Below are 23,606 nucleotides of genomic sequence, written 5' to 3'. Positions count from 1 at the left end.
TCTGTAGCTTTTGCTTATGTCTTTTTATTTGAATAGAAAAGGCCCCTCCTCATCCCCCACATTCATCAAAACCCTGATCATCATTCAGGACCCCAGCCAAACCTCACCAAAAGCCATTCTTGACCAGGTCAGAGAAAGCTATTGTTATTCTCAGGTCACTTTTGGGAATCTGGGAGGTCCTCATACAGGGTAGGATTTGAGACAGGCCTTAAAGTTTGTGTAGGCACTGAGAAGTAGCTAAGAGGGAGATGGAAAAGGCCTTCCAGAGGGAGCACTCTGATGAGCAGCACCTGATTACTTCTGTGGTCCAGGAGGTAGTAAATATCAGCATTGCCTGGAAAGATTTTAAGCAGGTAGGTCTTCAATAGTACAGGAAATCTGTATTCTTAGAAAGCAATTCAAGTGATTCTTGATGTCTAGCTGCATTTGGGTGTCACTGTTTGTCGTGGTCAAGGATTGCCTGTACAGGAAGCTTCCTCCTACTCACTGTACTGAATGCAGTTCTGGTCCTCCTGGACCACAAACCACATGCTCAGAGGCAAGACTGGTTATGAGATGCCAAGCACGATTACTCAGAATCTCTGGGTCTTTTCATAGGGAGACTAGAGGGGAGAACAGCTCTTTATCCTCTACAAATACTCTGCTGAAATGATAGAAACCTGGAGCTTCCAGTGTCCAACTTTTCTTGCCAAGGGTGAAGTAAGTCTGTCTCCAGTAAGACAATAAATATCAACAGTTAGAGACAGGGCAGAGCCCACCCCATCCCAAACGTTTTTTGAACCTTAGGATTAGAATGCATTGGATCCAATCCTACCCTGATTTTTTCTAGCTATTTGAGCCAATGTTCATTTTGTGGTTGTTTCTGAAGCCAGTTTGCTTAAGACATTTATGACTTACAACTGAACCTATCTAAGATCTATCTAAATAAGTGATGTAAGATAAAACAGGGTGAGTGCTGAATAAAACCAGAATGGTAGTTGGGGCTCAAGAAAGACCATGAGGCCTGGCTAGGGAACCTGGATTAATTCTGTAGGCCTTATAGGATAATTGACATTTAGAACAGGGGAGAACCAGGTCATAGGGCTGTGTTTAGAGAGAGAATTGGCCACAGAGCAGACTGGTGGGAGGAATGAGAGAAGGTTATAAGCATTAGTGTGTCTACTGTTAATGGGCCTTGAATCTGTTGAATTGGGACTCTTTTTGACTGCTTGTGAAAACTCCTAATTATGGAAAGGCCGTAACATGCACATATAAATGCATATCCCTATTTAAAAAGACAGTTATATGGACACCAAGAACTCACAAAAATCAGCTTAACTATGGCCATTGCTGGAAGCAATTGAGAATGGTCAGAGAGAGAGAGAGAGACATCCTACAGGAGGACTATTTAGAGTGTGAAGCACAGATGGAGGATGCAGGAGGTTGCTAGATAGGAAAACAGAGCTGGGAGCTGCCTGGAGGAGATAGTGAATATCTCAGAGTAAGAAACTTCTCTTAGAGAGAGCTATGGCTGGGTGGTTTGATAACCACAAGCTTTACTGATAAGGAGGCTTACTTTGTACTAGAGTCGGTGTCTCAGAGGCTTAGGCCACTCATATTTTTTGAGGTTTCTGATATTAAAAATTTAAGAGGTGTCAAAACACGCCTATGCAAACTGTGGTGTGCGTTAAATACTTGTTAAGTAACAATTCAGTGCATTGTGTTTTTGATAGTATAATTTTGTTTTATAAAGTATAATAATTCTATTACTATATATTATTAATAATATACTATGATATAGTATAATTATGCTCTTCATAAGATAGAGGATTTTTAAAATATGAATTATATAGTGGTGATGTCCAGTAATGAGATACAAGCTAATGTTATCTGAGAGACATTTGCTTCTTTCCTTTTGGTAAGTATGTGTCTGTTCTCCACAGAACATGCCATGTGTATTTACCACCCACTCTCTGAAACTGAGGTTAGTATGAGACCCAGGCCCAATGGCTCCCCACTGTCCACTCACCCCACAGGCCCTAGGAAGAGTGCATTTCCAGAACTTAGTCCCTAGTCCCTCTCCTGTCTTGTCACCAGTGCACTGCCTTCTCCATCTTGCCAGTAATCCATACCTGTGTGAGTGCTCCTGCCTTCCTTCATGCCTTCATTGTATTTCCTTGGCTATTCCTGTTGCGTCTTAACCTCCAGCTTCTCCTCCTTCCAGGTCAGCCTCCACATTGCCGGCAAAGATCTCTCTCTCTCTCTCAAATACAGATATGAGTACATCACAACCTTGCCTCAAATCACAGTAGATTCTCTTATCCCATAGGGTAACATTCAAATTCTCCAGCCTGACATAGTTTCCCACAGGTAGGTCCCCAACCCGCATTTCCACTCTCATTTCTAGCTATTCCCCCAACACTCCACATCTCTTGATTTTCCACAAAGGTGCCATCTTCTTTCATTTCTTTCTGTTTTGGTTCTTGCTCTTACCTCTTCCTGAAAAACTCTTCCCTTCTAGTTCTGTCTTACCCCCCTCTCCTGTGAAAAATTCCTCAATGCTCCCAAGGAGAATGGTTTTCTTATCCTCCTAGCCCACGGCACAGTCTTGAGTATGGTGAATGCTCAACAATGAGATCATGTAAGACAGGGACTCTGTTGAACTTTGTGTATCTTTGTGTACCCCATCCCTGTACCATGCACAGGAAGGACTCAATAGATACTGGCTGGATGACAACGATCATTATCAATAATACTCCATGTTTTAAAAAAAATTTTTTTTAATTTACTTATTCATGAGAGACACAGAGAGAGAGAGAGGCAGAGACACAGGCAGAGGGAGAAGCAGGCCCCATGCCTGACATGGGACTCAAACCTGGGTCTCCGGATCACAGCCCTGAGCTGAAGGTGGTGCTAAACCGCTGAGCCACCCAGGCTGCCCTAACCCATGCTTTCAGAAGCAAATGCAAGTTGAGTCAGAAACTACCTCTTGCACACAGTTTTCTCTATAGGGTTCCAGCATGATTGCTCACAGTTTTCTGGACTGTTCTTAGAAGTAGCAATGATGATGCAAAGTGGTTCTCACTTCCTGGGCGTCCAAATCAATATGCTTCTTCCAAAGCAAGTTCTCTTTCTCGCTCAGTCATCTCCTGATTCAGCTGAGCCTGTTGAAGAGCCCCTATAGGACTCCTCTCCCTTGACTTAAGCTACAATTTGAGCTGAGCACATGGAATCGTCACTCTTGTTCCTTGCCGACATGGTGGTCAGCTGCTAATCTGCATGTAGCCATTCTCCCGGTAAGAAATACTGCATTATTAACACAGCTTTATTATCAGACCCCCGAGTTTGGCAGAGAGAGCAACATTAGAGGATAATTGGAAGAAAAGCTGATTTGTTAGCAAAATGTTGCCTTTTGGCTAATGAATCATTGTGATTTTTTGCACTGACAGCTCAGTAACAAGCTTGAAGACTACTTTGCTTCAGACCATTAAACTTTGACAAACCAGTTATTAACTACAGCTAGAGCCAGTGGTCTGTGGGGATTATTGCAATTATGAGCCATATATGTAATTTTTAAAAATCATTAGTTGAGACAAGGTGAGTCTGATGATGGAGGGGCTGGTGACTGATAAGTCTCTGTCGCTTGTCATACACAGGCGATAAACAGCTGCCAGGAAGACACCTGGTCGGTGCAGCTCTTTTTCAGGAAGATGTAGCAATAAAGACTGTTCTCAAACAAGGAGCCCTGTTTGGGAAAGAAGAAACAAAGGTTTCTTTTGATTTCTATTTTGGAGGCTGGAGGTCTTTTCTTGCAGAGCTAGAAGGAGGTAAAGAAGGCAAACCAAATAGAAAGAAGGCAAGTCAGGGTGTCCATGGCTTGGGTTCCCTTCCTACAGTTTATTTGGCAGTGGTTACACTTCAGGACCTCAGTGGAACGTGTCTGCCCTTTTCTTTACTGCTCCCCACTGTTCATAATAGGGATCTTGAACTCAGGTGGGTAATATAAATTAGGAGAGCAGAAGGAAGTGGTAAAAACCTTGGTAAAACCACAAGTCAAGTCCAAACACAGCTGTGGGCCTGACCACAACCCCTGGGTTATAGACAGTAGTCCAGGTCCTCCGACTTCAGTACAAGATTCTTCAAATCCAGCCCATACCTCTCCAGCCTCATCTTTTTTTTTTTTTAAGATTTTATTTATTTATTAGTGAGAGACACAGAGAAAGAGGCAGAGACACAGGCAGAGGGAGAAGCAGGCTCCCTGTGGGGAACCCGATGTGGGACTCGAACCCAGGACCCCGGAATCATGACCTGAGCCAAAGGTTGAGAGGGACGCCTGGGTGACTCAGTGGTTGGACATCTGCCTTCTGCTCAGGTCATGATCCTGGAATCCTGGGATTAAGTTCCTCATCTTTTCATTTTTTTTTGAACTCTGATGTCTCAGTCTAACTGTGATGTTCTCTAAATGTGCCTTCACTTTCCAGTCTCTGTACTTTCCCTCTCCCAGGAATGGCCGCTCCCTTGAAATCCTTTTCCACATGTTCAAATCCTATGGACTCTATGGGTGTCCGTTTCTTATCAAATTGAGAAGAGGTGGATTAAATCAATGTTGATATCTTTTGTCTTACAAAGCTTTGTGAATCTGTGGCAATTTTCACCATGGTTAGTATGCATGTGAATCTAGTTGCCCGAATCCTGGGGCCCCTAGGGGGCCCTAATCCCAAGTAATGTTCTGCATTCCCTAGGTGGCCACATTGCTGGGAGTCTTGCTGTCATCACAGACGCTGCCCATCTCTTAATTGACCTGACCAGTTTCCTGCTCAGTCTCTTCTCCTTGTGGTTGTCATCAAAGCCTCCCTCGAAGCAGCTGACATTTGGATGGCACCGGGCAGGTACAGTTCACCCACTGAGCATTAATGGCAAAGCGGTGCTATACAGTCAAACCAAGGATAAAAACAGAAGAGACAAGCAAAGCCTCATTCAAAAATCCCTCGGAGGCACATCGGTGCACAGGATTAAGAGGATGCGTGCCTGGGAACATGTGTTCTCAATGTTGATTTGTCAAAAAGCCAGATTAATTGTGCTCCCTCTACTCCAATGGGACAGCAGGAACTTGTATCACTTTAGCAAGAGCCCCAGCCCAAGGGTCTCAGGGTGTGGTACCATTCATTCAGTTACTCTGCATCTGGGAGGGAGGATGGGATAAAACTTCTACCATTTTGCAAAGTAAGGCACAGAGAGCCCAAGAGAGCTACAGAGATTGAAGAACTTCTCATAGATAAGTTGAGAATAAAATGCGAAGAATATTTAGGGCAGAGCAAGGGTGGCCAACATCTTACATGACCAGCCTTCACTGAAAGTTGCTTCTAGATACAGACCATGACTTATGGCAATATGCATTGTGGTTTTTCAAGCTTAGGATGGCTGAAAGTTCTGATTTCACACCAAACAATTTATCATCGCAAGTGTTTTGGATTGCCTTTCCTGTAATGCTCAGAGAAAAGGAAGGGGAGAGGGAGAGATGAGGCAATAAACATCAATAAAAAGAATTTGTGACAATGTGATCTGAAGTTGCTTTCCAGACCCTGATCGGTGCTGTACTTGGAAAACATGTCTCTGTCTGAGCACTTGTCATTTGTCTGTATGTATTTTTTATACGTACTTTCTCCTTTCTGATGCTATTGGTCAAAGCTATTTTGTAAACATAGGATGTTTTGTAAACACAGACAGAACTCAGAACTTTTAGAATTTATTTATTTATTTATTTATTTATTTATTATTTATTTATTTATTTATTTAATTTAAAAAGATTTTATTTATTTATTAGTGAGAGACACACAGAGAGAAGCAGAGACACAGGCAGAGGGAGAAGCAGGCTCCATGCAGGGAGCCCAGTGCGGGACTCATCCCGGGACTCCAGGATCATGCCTTGGGCTGAAGGCAGGCACTAAACCGCTGAGCCACCCAGGCGTCCCTAGAATTTAGAATACTGCTTGTACTTTCTCATCCTGGTGATGGAAGTCCATGAACACTGATGCTCTAGAAGACCAGTGCTGTTCAATAAGAACTCTCTGCTTCAAGAGAAATGTTCTATAATATAGAGTATAATGTGGCCTTAGAGCACTTTATTTTCTTTTTATTTATTCTTTCTAAGTAGGCTCCACACCCAGCATGGAGCCCAGCATGGGGTTTGAACTCACAACCCTAAGATCAGGACCTGAGCTGAGCTGAAGAGTTGGATGCTCAACCAACTGAGCCACTCAGGTGCCCCCAACAAAGCACTTAAAATGTGGCTACTGCTACTGAAGAACCGGACTTTTAATTTTACTTAATTTAAATGAAAACAGCCACATGCGATGACGGTTACCCTATTAGGCAACACTGCTACAGATGTATAGATGAAAATGAACTAGCTTGTCAACATGTAATTTCATGGATGACTTTGTTTAGGAAGAAGCTAAGTATAAAAAGTGAATTTATTAAGAAGTATTAAGTGGCTAATATGACAGGTGGCATGTGGATGTGGTAAAAATCATGAAGGCTGTGTATAAATGACAAGCCTGGGAGACAACATGTCCTATGGTTCTGCTCTAAAAGAGGGAGGGCCAAAAGTATGGAATGTGCCTGGCCACTGACTTCCAGAATATTTCTAGGCCCTCCTAGGCTTTTAGTACCTACCTACAAAGTTACATTAAAGTTCAGGGTGAAGTGTTAAGGAACTCCTCAGTGAGCAAACATGCTTTACTCAGCCTGCAGACTGAACGCCATCTTATCTTTAAATATTAATGTAAATGTCTCCACTCTGATCTTTCTTTTCCATATAGTTCCTCTTAAAATGCAGTTAGAGTGTTGATATACCTCTGAGCTTGCCTCTGTGTTTACAATACATTGGGTTGGCAAATGAAACTCATTTTCATCCAGTACCTTCTGAAGCCTTCCCTTGTTACTATTTTATTCCACACAAGGTACCAGTACTGGCAAGTTGTAAATGTTTTATGGTGAAATTGAGAGTTTCTAAACACATTTTATTCTTTGTGTCTCATTATTTCATCTCCTAATAAGTTTCGATCATTTTAGCACCTGTTTAAATTAAAATCCCCAAGGAAAACAGCAATGGCAGATAGCAATTAATATGCTTTAAAAATTTGCTTGAATTACTTAGTAATATGGAGCATAATGAACTCAGACGCTGGTGTTTTATGAATGCAACATTAAAGTGTCTCATCTTGGTGTTAAAATCCATCCACACTTTTGCTTTGTGAATCACTGAGTGGATGAGTTTAAAGCCTCTTTTGCAGGGAGGGGGGGTGGCTGGCAAGGAATGTTGATGCCTTATGATTCTTGAGAGGTTAAGGTAATTCACAAATTCTTTGTGTCTGGGTGTCTGTGTGCTTGAATCCCCAGAGATCCTTGGTGCCCTGCTGTCCATCTTGTGCGTCTGGGTGGTGACTGGGGTGTTGGTGTACCTGGCATGTGAACGCCTGCTGTACCCTGATTACCAGATCCAGGGGACGGTGATGATCCTGGTTTCAGGCTGTGCTGTGGCAGCCAACATTATGTAAGTCACCCCACACACTGCCCATAAAAGTTGTCTTTAACCCTGTCTTTAACCCTGTTTGTTTTTGTTTAATTCTTCCACTTTTGAAGATGATAAATTGAATAAATTGTCAGTGAGGTAGTGCAGAGCCGGGATCTGAATCTAGATCTACTAGGCCTGGAATCGAGCTCCTGGCCAGTCTGCTCTCATGCATAGTGATGGTTCCATACGAGATATGACTTATTCCTATTTAGTTTTTGTTACATGAACAACACATTATGGGTTCCCAGAGGGCTGGGTTGGAAGGGATCTTAAATTTCATTTACTTCAGTTTTCTTTCTACTTTTGAATTCTCCTTTGCAACATCCCAATAAAATAGTCATTAGTGTCATATATTTTAACAGAACTAATAACCGGGAATTTATTTCTCTTCAAAGCAGTCTCTCTTATCTTTGTATCATTGTGACTGTATGAAAATTGCTTCTTAAGCTGTATTAGCTAAACTCTCTCTTTAGTTTCCACTTGTTGATCCATTCTCTTACACAGGCAATTTATTCTTATGAGACATGTGATGCCTTACTGGACATGTGATCATTCTATATTGCTCTTCTCTTACCCTAATGAGCTATTTGATTGTTCATGATAAGGGGGTTTTGAGGCCAGGTCTTTGATATTTTTTGGTTGATTTGTTCCTTACCATTTGATAGCTTGATTCTGGGCAACACTATTTAAAACTGTATCATCTATCTATTTATCAATCATCTGTGGTAGACAGAATAATGAATGGCCCCTCAAAGATTTCCACATTCTAACCCTTGAAATTTGTGAGTATATTAATTACATGGCAAAAGGAACTTTGCAAATGTGATTAAGTTAAGAATGGATTTTGAGATGGGGAGACTCTCTTGGGTTATCTAGATAGGCCCAATGTAACAGAAAGATCCATGTAAGAGAGACACTTGGGTCAGAGTGAAGGGAAGATGCTGCATTGCTGGCTTTGAAGATAGAGAAAGGATCCTGGAGCCAAGGAACTTAAATGACTTCTTCAAGCTGGAAAAGGTAAGGCAATGAATTCTCTCCTAGAGTCTCTAGAAGGAATATAGTCCTGCATACCCATTTTAGACTTCTGACCTCCAGAACTACAAGAGAATAAATTTATGTCATTCTAAGCCTCAAAAGCTTTGTGGCAATTTGTTATAGCAGCAAAAGAGACTCATACACTATGTATCACCTACCTATCCTATAATGCAACATGATACATGCTGAGGTAGGCTTATCCACAAAAGTGAAGAAGACAGTGATAGAAGAATCACATTTCAAACAGTAGTTTTTAAGAGAGGGCATAATGGAATCCCTGGTATTAGAGGAAAATCTGAACGTGGACACTTTGAAAAAGCTCCTCAGGTCACTCTAATCCCTTTGCCTTCTGCCTGTCTCAGTGCCTTACCTCCTAGTGTGCAAATCATTGGTCAGAATCTCTGAGCTAAACAGTTAGAAGAGTGGTATTTGACTGCTATTACTGAGTAGGTCCCTACTTCCAATCAGCTAACTTGAAAATGTGTTTCATATTGGCATTGGGAGAAAAAGCGTGTGGAGATCAATGCAAATCTATCACCACAAGGAGACAAATAAGGCAGAGCACATGTGCTGCTGAGTAGGAGTCAATAACATCATCTTTGCATAAGGAGAACAATATGTCCACAAAACAGCAGGGAAAATGAAAATATTAAAAATTTCCTGAGAGTCATATGTCACATAGGTAGTGTCGATGTTACATGAATATGAAAGATACACCCAGCTAACTACCCCATAAATCTAGAACCTTGATGATCAAGTTTGACTTTCTAAATTGATACCATTCTAGTTTTTTTTTAATGCAACTTCTTTTGAACTTTGACCTTAACATTGAAGGTGCTTCTCATACTTAGAAAGACAAGGGAATTGAAAAGTGGTGACTTCCCTGTGCAAGGAGATAGTTATTTGTGGATAAATATACCGAGTGACTATAATGTTTCCTTCCAGAACTGGGATTATAGGTTTCAAGTCTTGCTAGATGCTGTGTTGTCTGAATATAGAAATATCAGAACTATAATCTGGAATAAATCTATTCCTTGGAGACCCAAAATCAGGAAAGAAAGTTCTAATAGAAGTTGCAAAGGGGTTCTAGGATGAGGATTAGTGATAGAGCCTTAAGGCCATCTCATGCTGTTTTCCCTGCCGGAAACATTCTCTCCTCTCCAGCCTACAATTTAACTCTAATATAACCTTTAGCTCCAATTCAATTGCTTTGTCTAACTAAATCAGACTTCTCTGTTTGTTATCCATAGCACAAGTTCTTAGTAGACTTATTAAAATTAGAATTTTCATTTATTTGGGTCTTTTAAAAATCTCTGCCATCTCCATTATACTTAAAGCTACTTGGGGGAGGGACCATGTTTCATTCACCTTTATACCCGAAGCATTTAGCAGTGCCTGGCACACAAGAGTCCCTGAGTACTTTTTTTTTCTAATAAAATGAGTAAAAGAATGAGTGACAATATGATAAGCACATATGAATAGACCTAGAAAGAGAGTATGTTTAACTGCCAGGCATATCAGGCTGTCTGAAGATTCTTAAGTGGTAACTATTAATTAAGGATGAATTTCTGCCCAAACAGTGACCATCTAAAAACCGTACATTATGTAATGATCAAATCTTGCTGGAGAGCATTCATCCCACTTTGTGGTGATGACGTTCAATTTAACAGGCACTTTAGACTGGGATATGTGGTACTAAAGAACAATTTTTTAAAAATCCTTGTTCCAAAATAAAATCAGATACATAATTTATAGTGGCTAATACTTATCTCTTTGACTTGGATAGGAGATGTTAAATTTTACAATGTGTTATATATAGAGAGAGAATGAGGCCACAGCTTATACTCTTAGGACTGTATAAAATTTATATATGTTTGCATTTCTATATACATTTACATGTTAAATTGCATATATATTTACATATATATTTAAAATACATTAATACGTTTTAATTTCTTATTAATAGCTACATAGATACAAGCACATGAGTATCATCACTGGCCATTAAGAAATTATTCAGATTTTAAGTTCTCATAGAAATGAACAAAATTAAGCAAAATAAAATATTTTTTTAAAATATGAACCTAATGAAATTTTATTTTTGTTTTACCCCTTTTGCTGTCGTTTGCATTAGAAACTAGTACATTTAATTTAGCTCCCACCAAAGCACAGCTTTAAGCCTAACTTAATGCCTGACATTCAGTAGACCCTCAATAAATGATATTTTCCCTCTTCATTATCAAATAGTTTCATTTAGGAAGTGATACTTTCCAGTTTTCGGGTGAACCATAGTAGCACTGGGTAGATAGAAGAGGAAACTGAAGTGAACTTTTGTTGTCTCTCCTTGTGTAAAAATTTAAAATTCTATGATACATTTGTTTTCAAAATTAGTCCAAAATAGTACATTTTACAGCATTAATATTTCAACTATCTGCAATCCTAGATAATACATGGTCTTGTGAATTCCCCATTATGCTGCATAGGTTTTCAAGGGCTAATCTCACATGTGCCAAGAATACCCTTCTCTTTTTCAGGCTAAGTGTGATTCTGCACCAAAGACACCCTGGCCACAATCATAAGGAAGTGCAAGCTAATGCCAGTGTCAGAGCAGCTTTTGTGCATGCCCTTGGAGATCTATTTCAGAGCATCAGTGTGCTAACCAGTGCACTTATTATCTACTTTAAGGTGAGAATGTTTGAGTTTACTCACTGTCATAGTAAATTTATAGATTTTGTAGTACAGGAGCTGACATGCCAATATTAACTTAAATGAGGTGGACAGCCTATATTTGCCTATACCAACTGCTTTGCAAGGTTTAAACACACAAACAAATATCCAAAGCCTGAAACCTTAGACTTTCCAAATTCCTAAGTGCTATGTCTTGAACTATAGGGGCACCAGTCTTTCCAAAAAGTAGTTACTTTTGTTATGGAGTTAAGATGAACAGCAGTGGAACAATGGATACGATACCTTAGGATTCTTGGGTTATAAGTAAGGGAAAAGATGTCTAGCTTACTTAAGAAAAAATACATTTATCGACTGGAATTTATTTGATGTACTCTTGGACAGAAATCAAGGTAGAAATAAAGACAACATTGGGTGTCTTAGATTTCAGAAACTATCCACTTTCTGTCCCAAGTACCAATGTAAAATGAATGTGCCTCAGCCATTTTCCCCCATTTCTTGTCATTCTGCTGAAATGTGTATTTCTGGGAAAGAGTCCAACAGACTAAGGTAGGATCTTGTACCTGCTGCTTGGCTGGGGAGGAAGAGAATCTGATTGTCCCACCAATACTACCCGCAATGGGGGAAAGATAATTCTCCTCCCAATGTCAGGGTGTTAATGGGAAGTTGGGATGGATCCTGGATGAACCTCTGATCCTAAACAAACATTTACCACAGATCTGTTAGGTCAAGAACTGATGGAAGTGCACTGAGGTGGAGGTAGGGGTAATGGAGAAGAGCATTTAGCTTTGTTATTTGCATCTTGATCATCCAGTTAGCAGGGAGTCTTTATAATTTTTATTAAAAAATAAAAACATATAAACAAAAATCACAGACATATCTGAATTCAGTTGAGCATATATTCATTGAAAGCTTCAAGTTTAAGGCAAAATTGTTCAAACTTGCTAGTATTCTTGTTAGCAGAATTTGAGAGTTTCTCAGAGGTAATTGGGCATGGACTTTTCAGTGGCACAAAATTTTAAGGGCAGAGGAACAGGTATTTCACCCTGAGGCTAAGGGGTCCAGTGGTGAGACAGTGCCAAGAATGAGGCCTCAGCTTATACTCTTAGGACTTAATCAAAAATCCCTGCCTCAAATATGTGTCATCCTGAGGAGGGAAAGAAAGGAACTAACCCCAGTCTGCCAAGACCAAGCTCCAGCTGGACCTTGGTCATATGCCTCCTCTGGGCAAGTGATACCTTTTCCTCTTATCAAAGCTAAAAGCCATTGAATACTGTATAAACTTGTGCATACTTTTAATTACATACTCTGCGCTTCTATTAATATGAGAAAAGTCAAATCAGGCCTTTGGAGAGAAAACCCAAGGATATTTTCCCTTTACATCTTAGATTTACTTTTTAAAATTTCTTCCGTCACCAATAGTTTGAAGCTTAAAAGAAGGATTGAGTCCTCAGGAAGTCTTACCTCTGAGTTGGACGCCAAATGTTAGGCAGGCGAAGGGTTATAATGTGAAAAAGAAGCAGGGACGATTATTTATTCTATTAATCAAACTTTTCATGGAAGTCCTGAATTCAGTTAACTAAAGTCCCTGTATTTTTTAGCCAGACTATAAAATGGCTGACCCCATCTGCACATTTGTCTTTTCCATCCTGGTTTTGGCCAGCACCATCACTGTCTTAAAGGACTTCTCCATCTTACTCATGGAAGGTAGGAGTGATTTTATTATTATTTCCAGGATCAATGTTTTTTCTTCCCTATAATCACAGCAGGGGAGGTATTGAGGCACATTCACTGTTAATTTGCATTCTAAGGGAAATATAAATTTATAAGGAGTTTTTGTGAAACAGATATTATTATTTTTATTCATATGGGAACAAATAAAAAGAGCTGGTTTCTCTTTTTTCCTCCAGCAACTATTAAATGATATGGCACGGTATAAAAATGATATGTACAAATACTAAGGACAGACACTGAAGGAGATATTGCAAAAATAGAAATTTCTCCCTAAATATATGGAAAATACTTAAGAATAATTCGATAATCTATCTCTCAGGCAGCATTATAACTACTATGAAGGGCTTGCCTAAAACCCCTTGTAGACCTGGCTAACAGTCCTTAAACTTCAGTGCATCAGAATCACTTGATGTCTGTTAAGGCTGCTGGGCCCACCTTCATAGTTCCAGAACCGGTAGGTCTGTAGTAGAGCCTAAGGGACCACACTTTGAGAACCACTGGAATAGTCTTTTCATACCACTTAAAGGATTACTACATGAGGGCGCTGAGAGTAGCACCTAGAAAATTCAATCGGAATTAGAGGTTTACATCACATCAAGCATTCAGACGATCAAAAATATCCAGATCTTGGCTTGAACTTTTCTTTTTTGCCCAGCACATTTTGACATAAGGCTAACACAATCTCAGAGTGCAGGTGCCTTCACAAAAGCCCACACTTCTTAGTGTTCATTACTGATCACATGTTTAAGGATTTTATCCCATTGGGCACTATAAGTGTTAGAGGATGATAATGTTGACAACAGTGAAACAGAAAAGGGAGTCAAACGTCACTGTGGAACAAGTGGACTTCCTCTCTTTGAAAGTGACAATATTTGGTTTGTTAAGTCACAGATGCATCTATTTCCTTTCTGAGGGCTGAGTGCTGAGCTGCAGCTGTTCCTAATATGGAACTTTGCTGACTTACAGATGGAGAAAAACAAGTTGGTGTACATTGGAGATGAGTATATTCCACTGATTTGGCCAGTGGAATATACTCATCATCTCTGTCTCTTAGTATAGTTCTTCTCAGGTGACTATTTCTTTTTATTTAAGGAAAACGTAGCTAATTATTGAAACTGGCAGGTAACTCCTATGTGGAAAATGCTTAATTTTTAAATTAGGTTTTCAAATTAGGTTAGCATAAAATAATACTTGTACTTAATGACGTTTTCTAAAAATATGGAATGGTATAAAATTATTAAAAGTTTCCTCATTTTTCCATCTTTGAATTCTCAGTCCCATTCTTCAGAGATAACACCTACTAATAAGTCGATATGTATCTGTCCAAGAATATTTAAGCATTTACATATATATGTGTATATGTATATAGTGTGTGTTTTTTATATAAACAGAATTATGCATTGATACATATTTTGTTCACCTTGCTTTCTTCACTTGGAGGTCTTTTCATATTAGCACATACAGAGATACACCTTATTCTTTTTTTTTTTCTTATTCCTTTTCATGGTATGAAGTATTTCCCTGGATGCATGTACTTACTTATTGATGGACATTATAGATAATGGTGTAATTACCATTCTGTCCATATATATTTTTTTAGTGCTTGAATATCTGTTACTTAGAAGTGGTATTGCTGTTTCAAAAGTTATGTGCATTTAAAAATTTGATAGATATTGCCATTTCTACCAAACATACCATATCAATTTCTTTCCTGCCAACAGCATCTGAGAATGCCTATTTCCTCACATCCTTACCATCACTGAGTATTATCAAAATGTTGATTCTTTTCTAATCTGACAGGTGAAATATTATATTTTATTGATTCCATATGTAATTCCTTCATTATGAGAGATATTGAGTGATTTTTCATATATTTATTAACCTGGGCAATTATTTTTTAAAGACTAATTTCGATATTTTCCTGGATGTATTAATACTTTCACAGGCTCTCCTTCAGAAAAAAACAAACAAACAAAACAAAACTCTAGTATACGATGGAGCACTGAAGCCAGTGAGAACATATCCTCTTGCTTGTCAACATTATTTTATATAGTAAAATAAGTAACAGTGAACTTGTATTCTCCATAAAAGTAAAGATATAGGTGAGGCAAGAGGGAAGGGGGTAGTGGGATTGTGATTTCATCTCAAGGGTCCTAGACAATGACAATAGGTTTTTAGAGGATCACATGAAACTCCTCAGAGATGATACATAAGGCATAATAGGCAACTTTGGGTTGCAAGACTTAGACTTCTACCATTTGTATCATGTTTCACGCTCAAACCATGGACTTGAGAATCTGACATCCCCTGTCTCTGCGTAGCCTTAGCAATGGTTCTTAACCTCTCTGACTCCCAATTTCCTCTCCCCCAATTAAATAGGAATTGTGACATTGACATTTAGCTCTTAAAGTTCTTACAAAGATTAAGATAAGCACTATGAATGCAGTACTTAGCACAAACCTGGACATACGGCCATTTCTTGGTAAAGATGGGTTATTATCATTACAATATAACAATGTCGACCATGACTCCATACACATTCTATTTATGACTAATCTAAGAACTCTTGTTTCCAGTGGTCTGAGCTCTATGCAACTCACAGAATAAAAGAACATGTTGACCAGCTCTTTGTTACCTCCATGAAACAATATGAAGTGAGATAAAAAGTAAACTCAAACTGGGATGCCTGGGTGGCTCAGTGGTTGAGTGTCTGCCTTCCGCTCAGGATGTGATCCTGGAGTCCCAGGATAGGGTCCCATATTGGGCTCCCCATGGGGAGCCTGCTTCTCCCTCTGCCTGTCATTCTATGTCTCTGCCTCTCTTTCTGTGTCTCCCATGAATAAAATAAATAAAATCTTAAAAAAAATAAACTCAAACTGTAGAGAATTTTAATATTAGCTTTAAGATGGAAATCCCCATGAGTAAGCCTTTTAAATCCTGAAAAAGGAGGATTAAGGATTTCCTATTCCTTTAAGTAAGTTGTTCTTGACTCGCTGCTCATTACAATCATTTGGGAAGCTTTTAAAAATACTTATGCACAGGCCTCATACCCAGAGACTCTGATTTAATTGACTCAGTTTGGGGCCGGTTTTGATGGGGTTTTTTTTGACATGCAAGCAAACTTGAGAACTACTGCAAGGTAGGGCTGCCCAGTGGTTTGTTAATGTCCGTGCAATGGTTCTCAATCTTGGCTGTGTGTTAGAATCACCAGATGAGCTATAAACATACTGATGCTTCATCTTATCCCCAGAGGGTCTAATTTAATTGGTCCTGGGTATAACCTGGTAATCAGGATTTCTAAAATTTCTTCTGAGGATACTAATATGCATTCAAGGTGGAGAGCCACTTTGAAAGCATGTCAATTTCAGAGCCTTATCCATAGAAATTTTCTTCAGAAGGACTGGAATGGAGCTAAGGCATATTTATTTTTAACAAACACACCAGGTGTTTGTGTTGTGCATATATGATTGAAGTAGGAGCTAAAAGGTGGTCATCCTTAGAAATCTGTTCTCCAGCATCCTCTTTGGGTCATCGTTAGTTGGCATGGATTTAATTATTGCCTCAAGTGGCTTTATCATTGTTATGCTGGTTGAGTTGATTAAAAAAACTTATATTAAACTGATGTGTTTTACAATTCTAACCAACCATTAGCTTGCCTTCTCTCTGCCAAAGCAAAGACCCTTACAGTTTCATAGCCTCTCATCTTCCAAATGACAATCCTTGCAATGTTTGAAAAAAGTGATCGATCCTTCTGCCCTCAGCTTTCACTTTTTCTTTCCTTTTTTTCCCCTAAGCTTTTATTTATTTATTTATGAGAGACACACAGAGACAGGCAGAGACATAGGCAGAAGGAGAAGCAGGCTTGCTGTGGGGGACTATTGCAAGACTCGATCTCAGGACCCCAGGATCTGACTTGAGCCAAAGGCAGACACTCAACCACTGAGCCACCCAAGAGCCCTGAGCTTCCACTTCTTCAAGCTAGAGAAACCCCAATTCCTTCAGCCCGAAAGAATAGCTGATTGGCTGACAGCATCCCTACCTTCCTGTATGCCCCCACACCATTCCTTTGGAATCAAGAAAGATGTCAAACTCTGACATTATATGACCCAGTCATTAAACCCTGAGTAATGTACCTAGATCAATAAAAAATCTATAAACTGAATAAGATGGCATTACAATGTTAGTATCACCTATTAACACGGTTCAGTAAGTGACCTATTGCAGAACTCTCATTTACATAGCATTGTAGTGTACAAAGAGCAGAAATTTTCCCATTTGCTCCTCAAAGAACTCAGTATACATTTTGCTCTTACTGTCCCTATTTTACCATAGATCTGCTGAGGATCAGAGAAGTTCCAAGATTTGGGTAAATTCATGGTAGTTGTGGTCAGAATACTAACCCAGAATTATTTCATACCAAGTCCCATGTTTCTTCATTTTGGTTTCTAGAGTGTATGCAAAGATAGTAGAAATAACTTAATAGTAGATAGTAGAAAAAACTTAATTGGTTTAATAACACACCCCGAAAACAGAGAATGATTGCTATTGTTGGTTATTGCATGGTAAATTTTGCAAACATTCTTTGATGTGAAACCCTCTGACACAGTCAAGTGAATCTGATTTGTAAACATCTGAAGTAAGAAACCAGAAAAGAGGAGGGCAAGTTGAAATTCTGGAGAAGATTTTGCAGCACCATTTAGCCATGTGGATGAGCTATATTTAGTTAAATAACAAACAGCCTCCCTCTCCTTCCTCTTGTTAGGTGTACCTAAGAACCTGAATTACAGTGATGTGAAAGAGCTCATCTTAGCTGTGGATGGTGTGGTGTCTGTGCACAGCTTGCACATCTGGTCTCTAGCAATGAACCAAGTGATTGTCTCAGCTCATGTTGCTGCAGGTCAGTGAGTTTTGTAAACACCCTGCCAAAATTCAGCCCTTGTCCTGTAAACTCAATAATTTCCCTCCTTTTTGTAGAGCTTCTCTTTAGTGTCTGTTGCCTGTCAAAACAACTGTAAAGTGTTTCCTATTACCAAAGGCCTTTGAAAACACCCCTTGTCAATGTTATCGTAGCAACAATGATGCTGAAGACATCCCTTTGAAGCAGACTGCAGAGGGTAGAGGGTAGAACAAATGGTTTAAATGCCACCCAAACTTCAAAGCCTTAGACTCTGAAAATTGGATCTCACCTGTCTGATTTGGTGCCCAATCAGTTAAATAATGGGATGAATTCAGCAATAAATGCTCATTGAATATCTCCTGGTCTAAGGTGCTCTATCACTGAAGATAAAAAGATGAAGGGACATAGGTCTCATCCTTAAGATTCTAACAAGCTAAAAGACGCTCTAGCAGGGATTAATTAATGGTAGTTCTCCCACTGGATGGTTAGAAATTCTGTACCATGTGAGATAATTCTTAGGGTGTTGGATTCTAAAAACTTTCTTTTTTTTAATAAATTAATTTTTATTGGTGTTCAATTTACCAACATACAGAATAACACCCAGTGCTCATCCCGTCAAGTGTCCCCCTCAGTGCCCGTCACCCATTGCCCCCCACCCCCCGCCCTCCTCCCCTTCCACCACCCCTAGTTCGTTTCCCAGAGTTAGGAGTCTTTATGTTCTGTCTCCCTTCCTGATATTTCCCACACATTTCTTCTCCCTTCCCTTATATTCCCTTTCACTATTATTTATATTCCCCAAGTGAATGAGAACATACACTGTTTGTCCTTCTCTGATTGACTTACTTCACTCAGCATAATATCCTCCAGTTCCATCCTCGTTGAAGCAAATGGTGGGTATTTATCGTTTCTAATGGCTGAGGAATATTCCATCGTATACATAGACCACAGCTTCTTTATCCATTCATCTTTCGATGGACACCGAGGCTCCTTCCACAGTTTGGCTATTGTGGACATTGCTGCTAGAAACATCGGGGTGCAGGTGTCCTGGCGTTTCATTGCATCTGAATCTTTGGGGTAAATCCCCAACAGTGCAATTGCTGGATCGCTTCTCGGCCTTCTGGCTAAGATCAAGTGTAGTATCTGTTCTTATCAGTTTAAAAACTTTCTTAAATAGAAGGTGATTTGCACATTATGTGTCCTTGGTCTGGGGAAACAGGCTGTGGGGGGGGGGAGGATCTCTCACTGCCTCAGGAGACAGCTCAGGCAAAATGATACGTCAGGCAGCTAAAAAATAACTCAAGAAGTTATTTAGAGGCAGGCAGGCTACAGCAACAACGGCGACAGGCATTTGAGGGTTAGGCTTAGACATCCTCATCTTTGCTGAGAATCTCAGATGTGGCTACAGGTGATTTATAGCATCCACTACACCAATATTTTACTGCAGATGGAAGAATCTAGTAAACAGTCAGGTTGCTACTGGGGGGAAGGGCCTTACAGCCTCCTGATACGTTTTGGGACAAGAGAAAAATGGCAGTAAGGTTGCTGCTCTAGGAGGAGTCTGTAGGGAGCTCTAAATGCTTCCCGATTCCTTTCACTAGCCTTGATATAAATGCTGATTAGATACAAGAGCTGCAACCCAAAGACCTCTGGGGACTGGCGGAAAGGGCTATATGAGAAATAAAGAGCTTTGTCTTAGCTTTCTTCAGGCCTTATCTCCCCTTCCATGCTCAGCTTCTAAACACGCCAGACCCCAAGAGAACTGTGGGCAGGAAGAGTTCCCATAGTGATGAGTACTTTGCTGCACCAGAATTTCTCCTGTCTTGTCTGTGTGAATGTAACTGATTGTCAGAGCCAACGTGGCTTCTTCTGAGTGCTCTTCTTGGGCCCCTCCCCACCAGGTCAAAGACAAAGTACTTGAAGCTGGAACTTTAGCAGTCACCCATGTGTGTGCAATCAGTGCCAATCTCACTGTGGTTCTTTCTCAACAGCAGCCAGCCGTGACAGCCAGGTTGTTCGGAGAGAGATTGTTAAAGTCCTCAGCAATAGCTATACTGTGCACTCGCTCACCATTCAGATGGAATCTCCAGCTGACCAGGACCCCAACTGCTTTTTCTGTGAAGACCCCCGGGACTAGTTCAGTCACAATGTCAACTTCCCAGGTTTGATGGGCCACTATATGCTGCTCTGCAGTTTCTAGAACCTAAGAAATAAAGTACCAAAGGAAGAAGTTTGAGAAATTCATGACACAGTACAGTGCACATTATATCCTTCTTTTTTTAGTCCGCCCACCATAAATGAAAATGCATTTAGATTCATCAGCCAATTGGATTATCAACTCATCAGTAGCTGTGTTCAATTACAGGAATGTGTGTAGTCTTATTCCTGACTGGGACTGAAATAAAAGCTGTTTGTAACCATAGGCAATAAAAAGTTCCTCTCCATTCAATAATGTATCCTGAGTGAGTGGGTAAAATTGAACTCAGGAAACTCTTATTAGGAATTGGTGCCAAGGAAATCACAAAATTCTCTGAAAACATGAGAAGCAAAATAAGAAGAGCCAAGCAAGGTTAAAAGAGATTCTGGAAACTTAACACCCCACCATAACTTGACTCTCTTAGCAAGTTATAATATTATTTGGAGCAGAATCTTGTCTCTCCCTATCCATATCACTATTTACTAAATGGGGTAGAAATGTCCTTTTTCCTTATCAATTACAAATTATGTTTTAGTATGCCTAAAACTATTGAGTGACATTTTACTTTCTGTATAAAAGCTCTGGACAAATGAAAAATTATGAAATTGTTGCTTTTTGAGTGTTTTCATATGGTGTGACCTAATAATAAAACAGAAGCACAGAGCATCAGAATTCTTATCTCAGGTCACATGGAAAATAATTTTTTCAAAGAGTCAAAGAATTGAGAACTTCCAGATCTTGAATAATATTTATGGAGTCCCAGCTATTGTCCAGGTATTGCACTAGGCTATTTAGATATGTCACCTCATTTCATTTGAATGACAACTTTGGGAAAGTTGGAATTAATACCATCATTGTATAGATAAGGACACAGGCTCACAGAGGTTAAGTAATGTAACCAATGTCATTTATTCATTCATTCAAAAATAGTTTGTCGATGCAGGCTATGAGCTGAGTATTGGTGAACTATGTCAATACGGCCTTTGTGTTCATGGAGCTATTTCCCTTTTGTTGGGGAGACAGGCATTCCACCAGTAAATACCAAGAATGTACTGCAAATAGTGGTAAGTGAGAAAGAGGAGAGTCTGGTTTAGATTGGGAGAAGTCAATGGACAGCCTCTCTGAAGAAACAGCATTCAAGTTGAGACCTGAATAGAAAACTAGGTGATAGCCAGATGAATTTAGGAGGAAGTACATTCTAGAAGAACCAAGAGCATGAATGGGCACCATGAAAAAAGAACTTGGTACATGGGAGGAAATGAGAAAGGCCCTTGTGGCTGGAGGGTACTGAGGGGTGAGTTAAAAAAACATGGAGGACATGAGGGAAGGGAGATGAGCAAGTCCATTTGGCAAAGTAAGATTCATTCAGAGTCATTGATTGTATAATTCCATGCTTCTAGCACTGACTGTAACTCATCACCTGTAGAAAGTATAGTAAAATAAAGAAGTATAGGCCTACACCCTGGAAATTCTGATTTAATGGGTATGGTTTGGAACCTAAACTTCTGGGTTTTTTTTTTCTGTTTTTGTTTTTGTTTTGTTTTTAACACAACCAGAGATATTCTAAAGAATAGCTGGAGTCTAAAAGAACTTCAACCAAAGAAGGTCATTGAGTGGGGGATTCAGACACATATCCAGACACCTACAGTAATATCTTGAATTGCAAACATATGGATAGGGTCTAAAGGGGCATTGCCATGTGGGCATAGCCACTGAGGCTTCATGTTATTGAGGAGATAATCATGCTGGACTTTGACTTATACCTGAGATTTGTCTAGACAGATGAAGAAAAGGGCATTCTAGACAAAGGGAAGACTATATGGAAGGTATACTCATGTTTACTTTTTAATTTTTAAAATATTTATTTATTGAGAGAAAAAGATCACGAGGAGGAGGGGCAGAGGGAGAGGGAGAGAGAAACTCAAGCAGACTCCATGCTGAGCATGGAGCCCGATGTGGGGCTCGATCTCATGATCTGAGCCAAAACCAAGTGTTGAATGCATAACTGTGCCACCCAAGCGCCCCTACCTGTTAATTTTTAATTTGAAAGCAGAATATATGTGGCAAAGGAAATGTTCAACTCTGATTTTTAAACTATATAATTTTAACATTGCCATTATTAATTTTGTAGAACAAAAGTTATGTCTTTGATGATTTTTATGTCATTGCCAGCATCCAGCAGGGTGCTGGAAACCTAGCAGGCATTAAATAATTGTTGAGGCAATGACTCTGGGGCTGTGTGGGTCCTGTCATTATTTTTCATTTATATTTGTATTTTTGTGAAATTTTGAGGGCCAAGAAAACATCGACTTTGACGGAGGAGGTCACATCTGTGCCATCTCTGCAAATCAATCAGCACTGCCGAAATCACTACTTAGCATTCTGCTGACAAATAGACTTGTCCCCCACCTCAGTAAGCACGTTTAGGCAACCAGAATTAGAGCCACTCAGGTTACTAATGTGTCCTGCCTCAGCTGGCTCTTAAAATGGCAGGGATAGTTCGTGTCAAATCATTTCTCCTGTCTCAAAGGCTGTTGAATGGTTTTGCTTTTCCATATTTTGTGTAGGATAGAGCCCTTAAGACCTGGAAAGCACACAAGTTCTAGGGTAACTGTTTGCTTTCTTTTTAAAATCAGACTTATCTTTTATTTTAATGCCAGGAACATACTAAATGCCAGGTAAACATAATCCCCCAGGTAGGGGGATCTGTACAACAACCAAAGGAATTGCCCCATGGCCCCCTAACCATTTCTGCTGCTTCCCTGAATTTCTACCTCTTTTGTCGGCTAGATTGACAACTCTGGACTGTAGATGTTTGGGGGATAAAGTGCAATACAATCTGCAATGGGGATTTTTAGGATTTGAAGGTAAAAGAGCAGATGACACCAAGGGAACTTTATGCACCATGTATCAATTTTGAAAGTCGGCTTCCCCCTTTGCCTCTTCCCTGGAGTCCAGGATCGTGAACTCCAGGTTGTTGACATTCCTGGAGTAGCATAGCAGAATTCTTTACTTTGTGGCCTTGTAGTCTTTCCGGCTATCAAAACATCCTTCACATCATTCAAAGAAACACAGTTTATTCTCCACAGTCTTGAAACCAGGCCAACTTCATTGCCACCCTCCATCCTTCATATGCTTCTCTGTCATCCAGCACCCAGTCAAGATTTATCTAGGACTCTATGGTGATGTTAGGGCCCATAAAAGAAATTGATGCGTTCCATATGTTTGGTTACAGATGGGAAATGGGAATGTTCAAGGACATGAGGAAGAGAATGTTTGCACTTTGAACATCACATTTGTAGTTAGATTGCTTGAGTTTGAATCTTAGTTCTTGCGTTTATTAGCTCTGTGACCTCGAGCGAGTTACTTAAATGCTCTGTCCCTCTGTCTCCTGATCTGTAAAAGCTCCCTATTCAGATGTATGAGAATTTAATATATTAGGACACTTAAAGATGTTGGATTTGTACAGAGTATGTGGTTAGCACTCAGTAAATCTTAACTTTACT

At 39.8% G+C, this 23,606-nt stretch overlaps 1 protein-coding gene and 1 pseudogene across 1 annotated transcript in view; both read left to right on the top strand.

Annotated features, from left to right (window-relative positions):
- The window catches only part of SLC30A8 (solute carrier family 30 member 8), a 34,389-nt gene extending 14,206 nt beyond the window's left edge, over positions 1–20,183 (top strand). Inside the window, exons 3-8 of the mRNA XM_041769703.1 lie at positions 4,722–4,868; positions 7,381–7,534; positions 11,125–11,275; positions 12,877–12,982; positions 17,772–17,906; positions 19,895–20,183. Coding sequence (XP_041625637.1) covers positions 4,722–4,868; positions 7,381–7,534; positions 11,125–11,275; positions 12,877–12,982; positions 17,772–17,906; positions 19,895–20,040 — 839 coding nt within the window. The 3' untranslated portion in view covers positions 20,041–20,183. The remainder of the gene's footprint in view (positions 1–4,721; positions 4,869–7,380; positions 7,535–11,124; positions 11,276–12,876; positions 12,983–17,771; positions 17,907–19,894) is intronic.
- Positions 19,008–19,099, top strand: LOC121499210 (annotated as a pseudogene).
- Positions 20,184–23,606: the final 3,423 nt, after the last annotated feature.

Source organism: Vulpes lagopus, chromosome 9 (genome assembly GCF_018345385.1).
Source record: "Vulpes lagopus strain Blue_001 chromosome 9, ASM1834538v1, whole genome shotgun sequence".
Taxonomy (NCBI): Eukaryota; Metazoa; Chordata; class Mammalia; order Carnivora; family Canidae; genus Vulpes; species Vulpes lagopus.
Note: the sequence above shows the minus strand (reverse complement) of the source record. Positions and strands in the feature narration are given on the sequence as shown.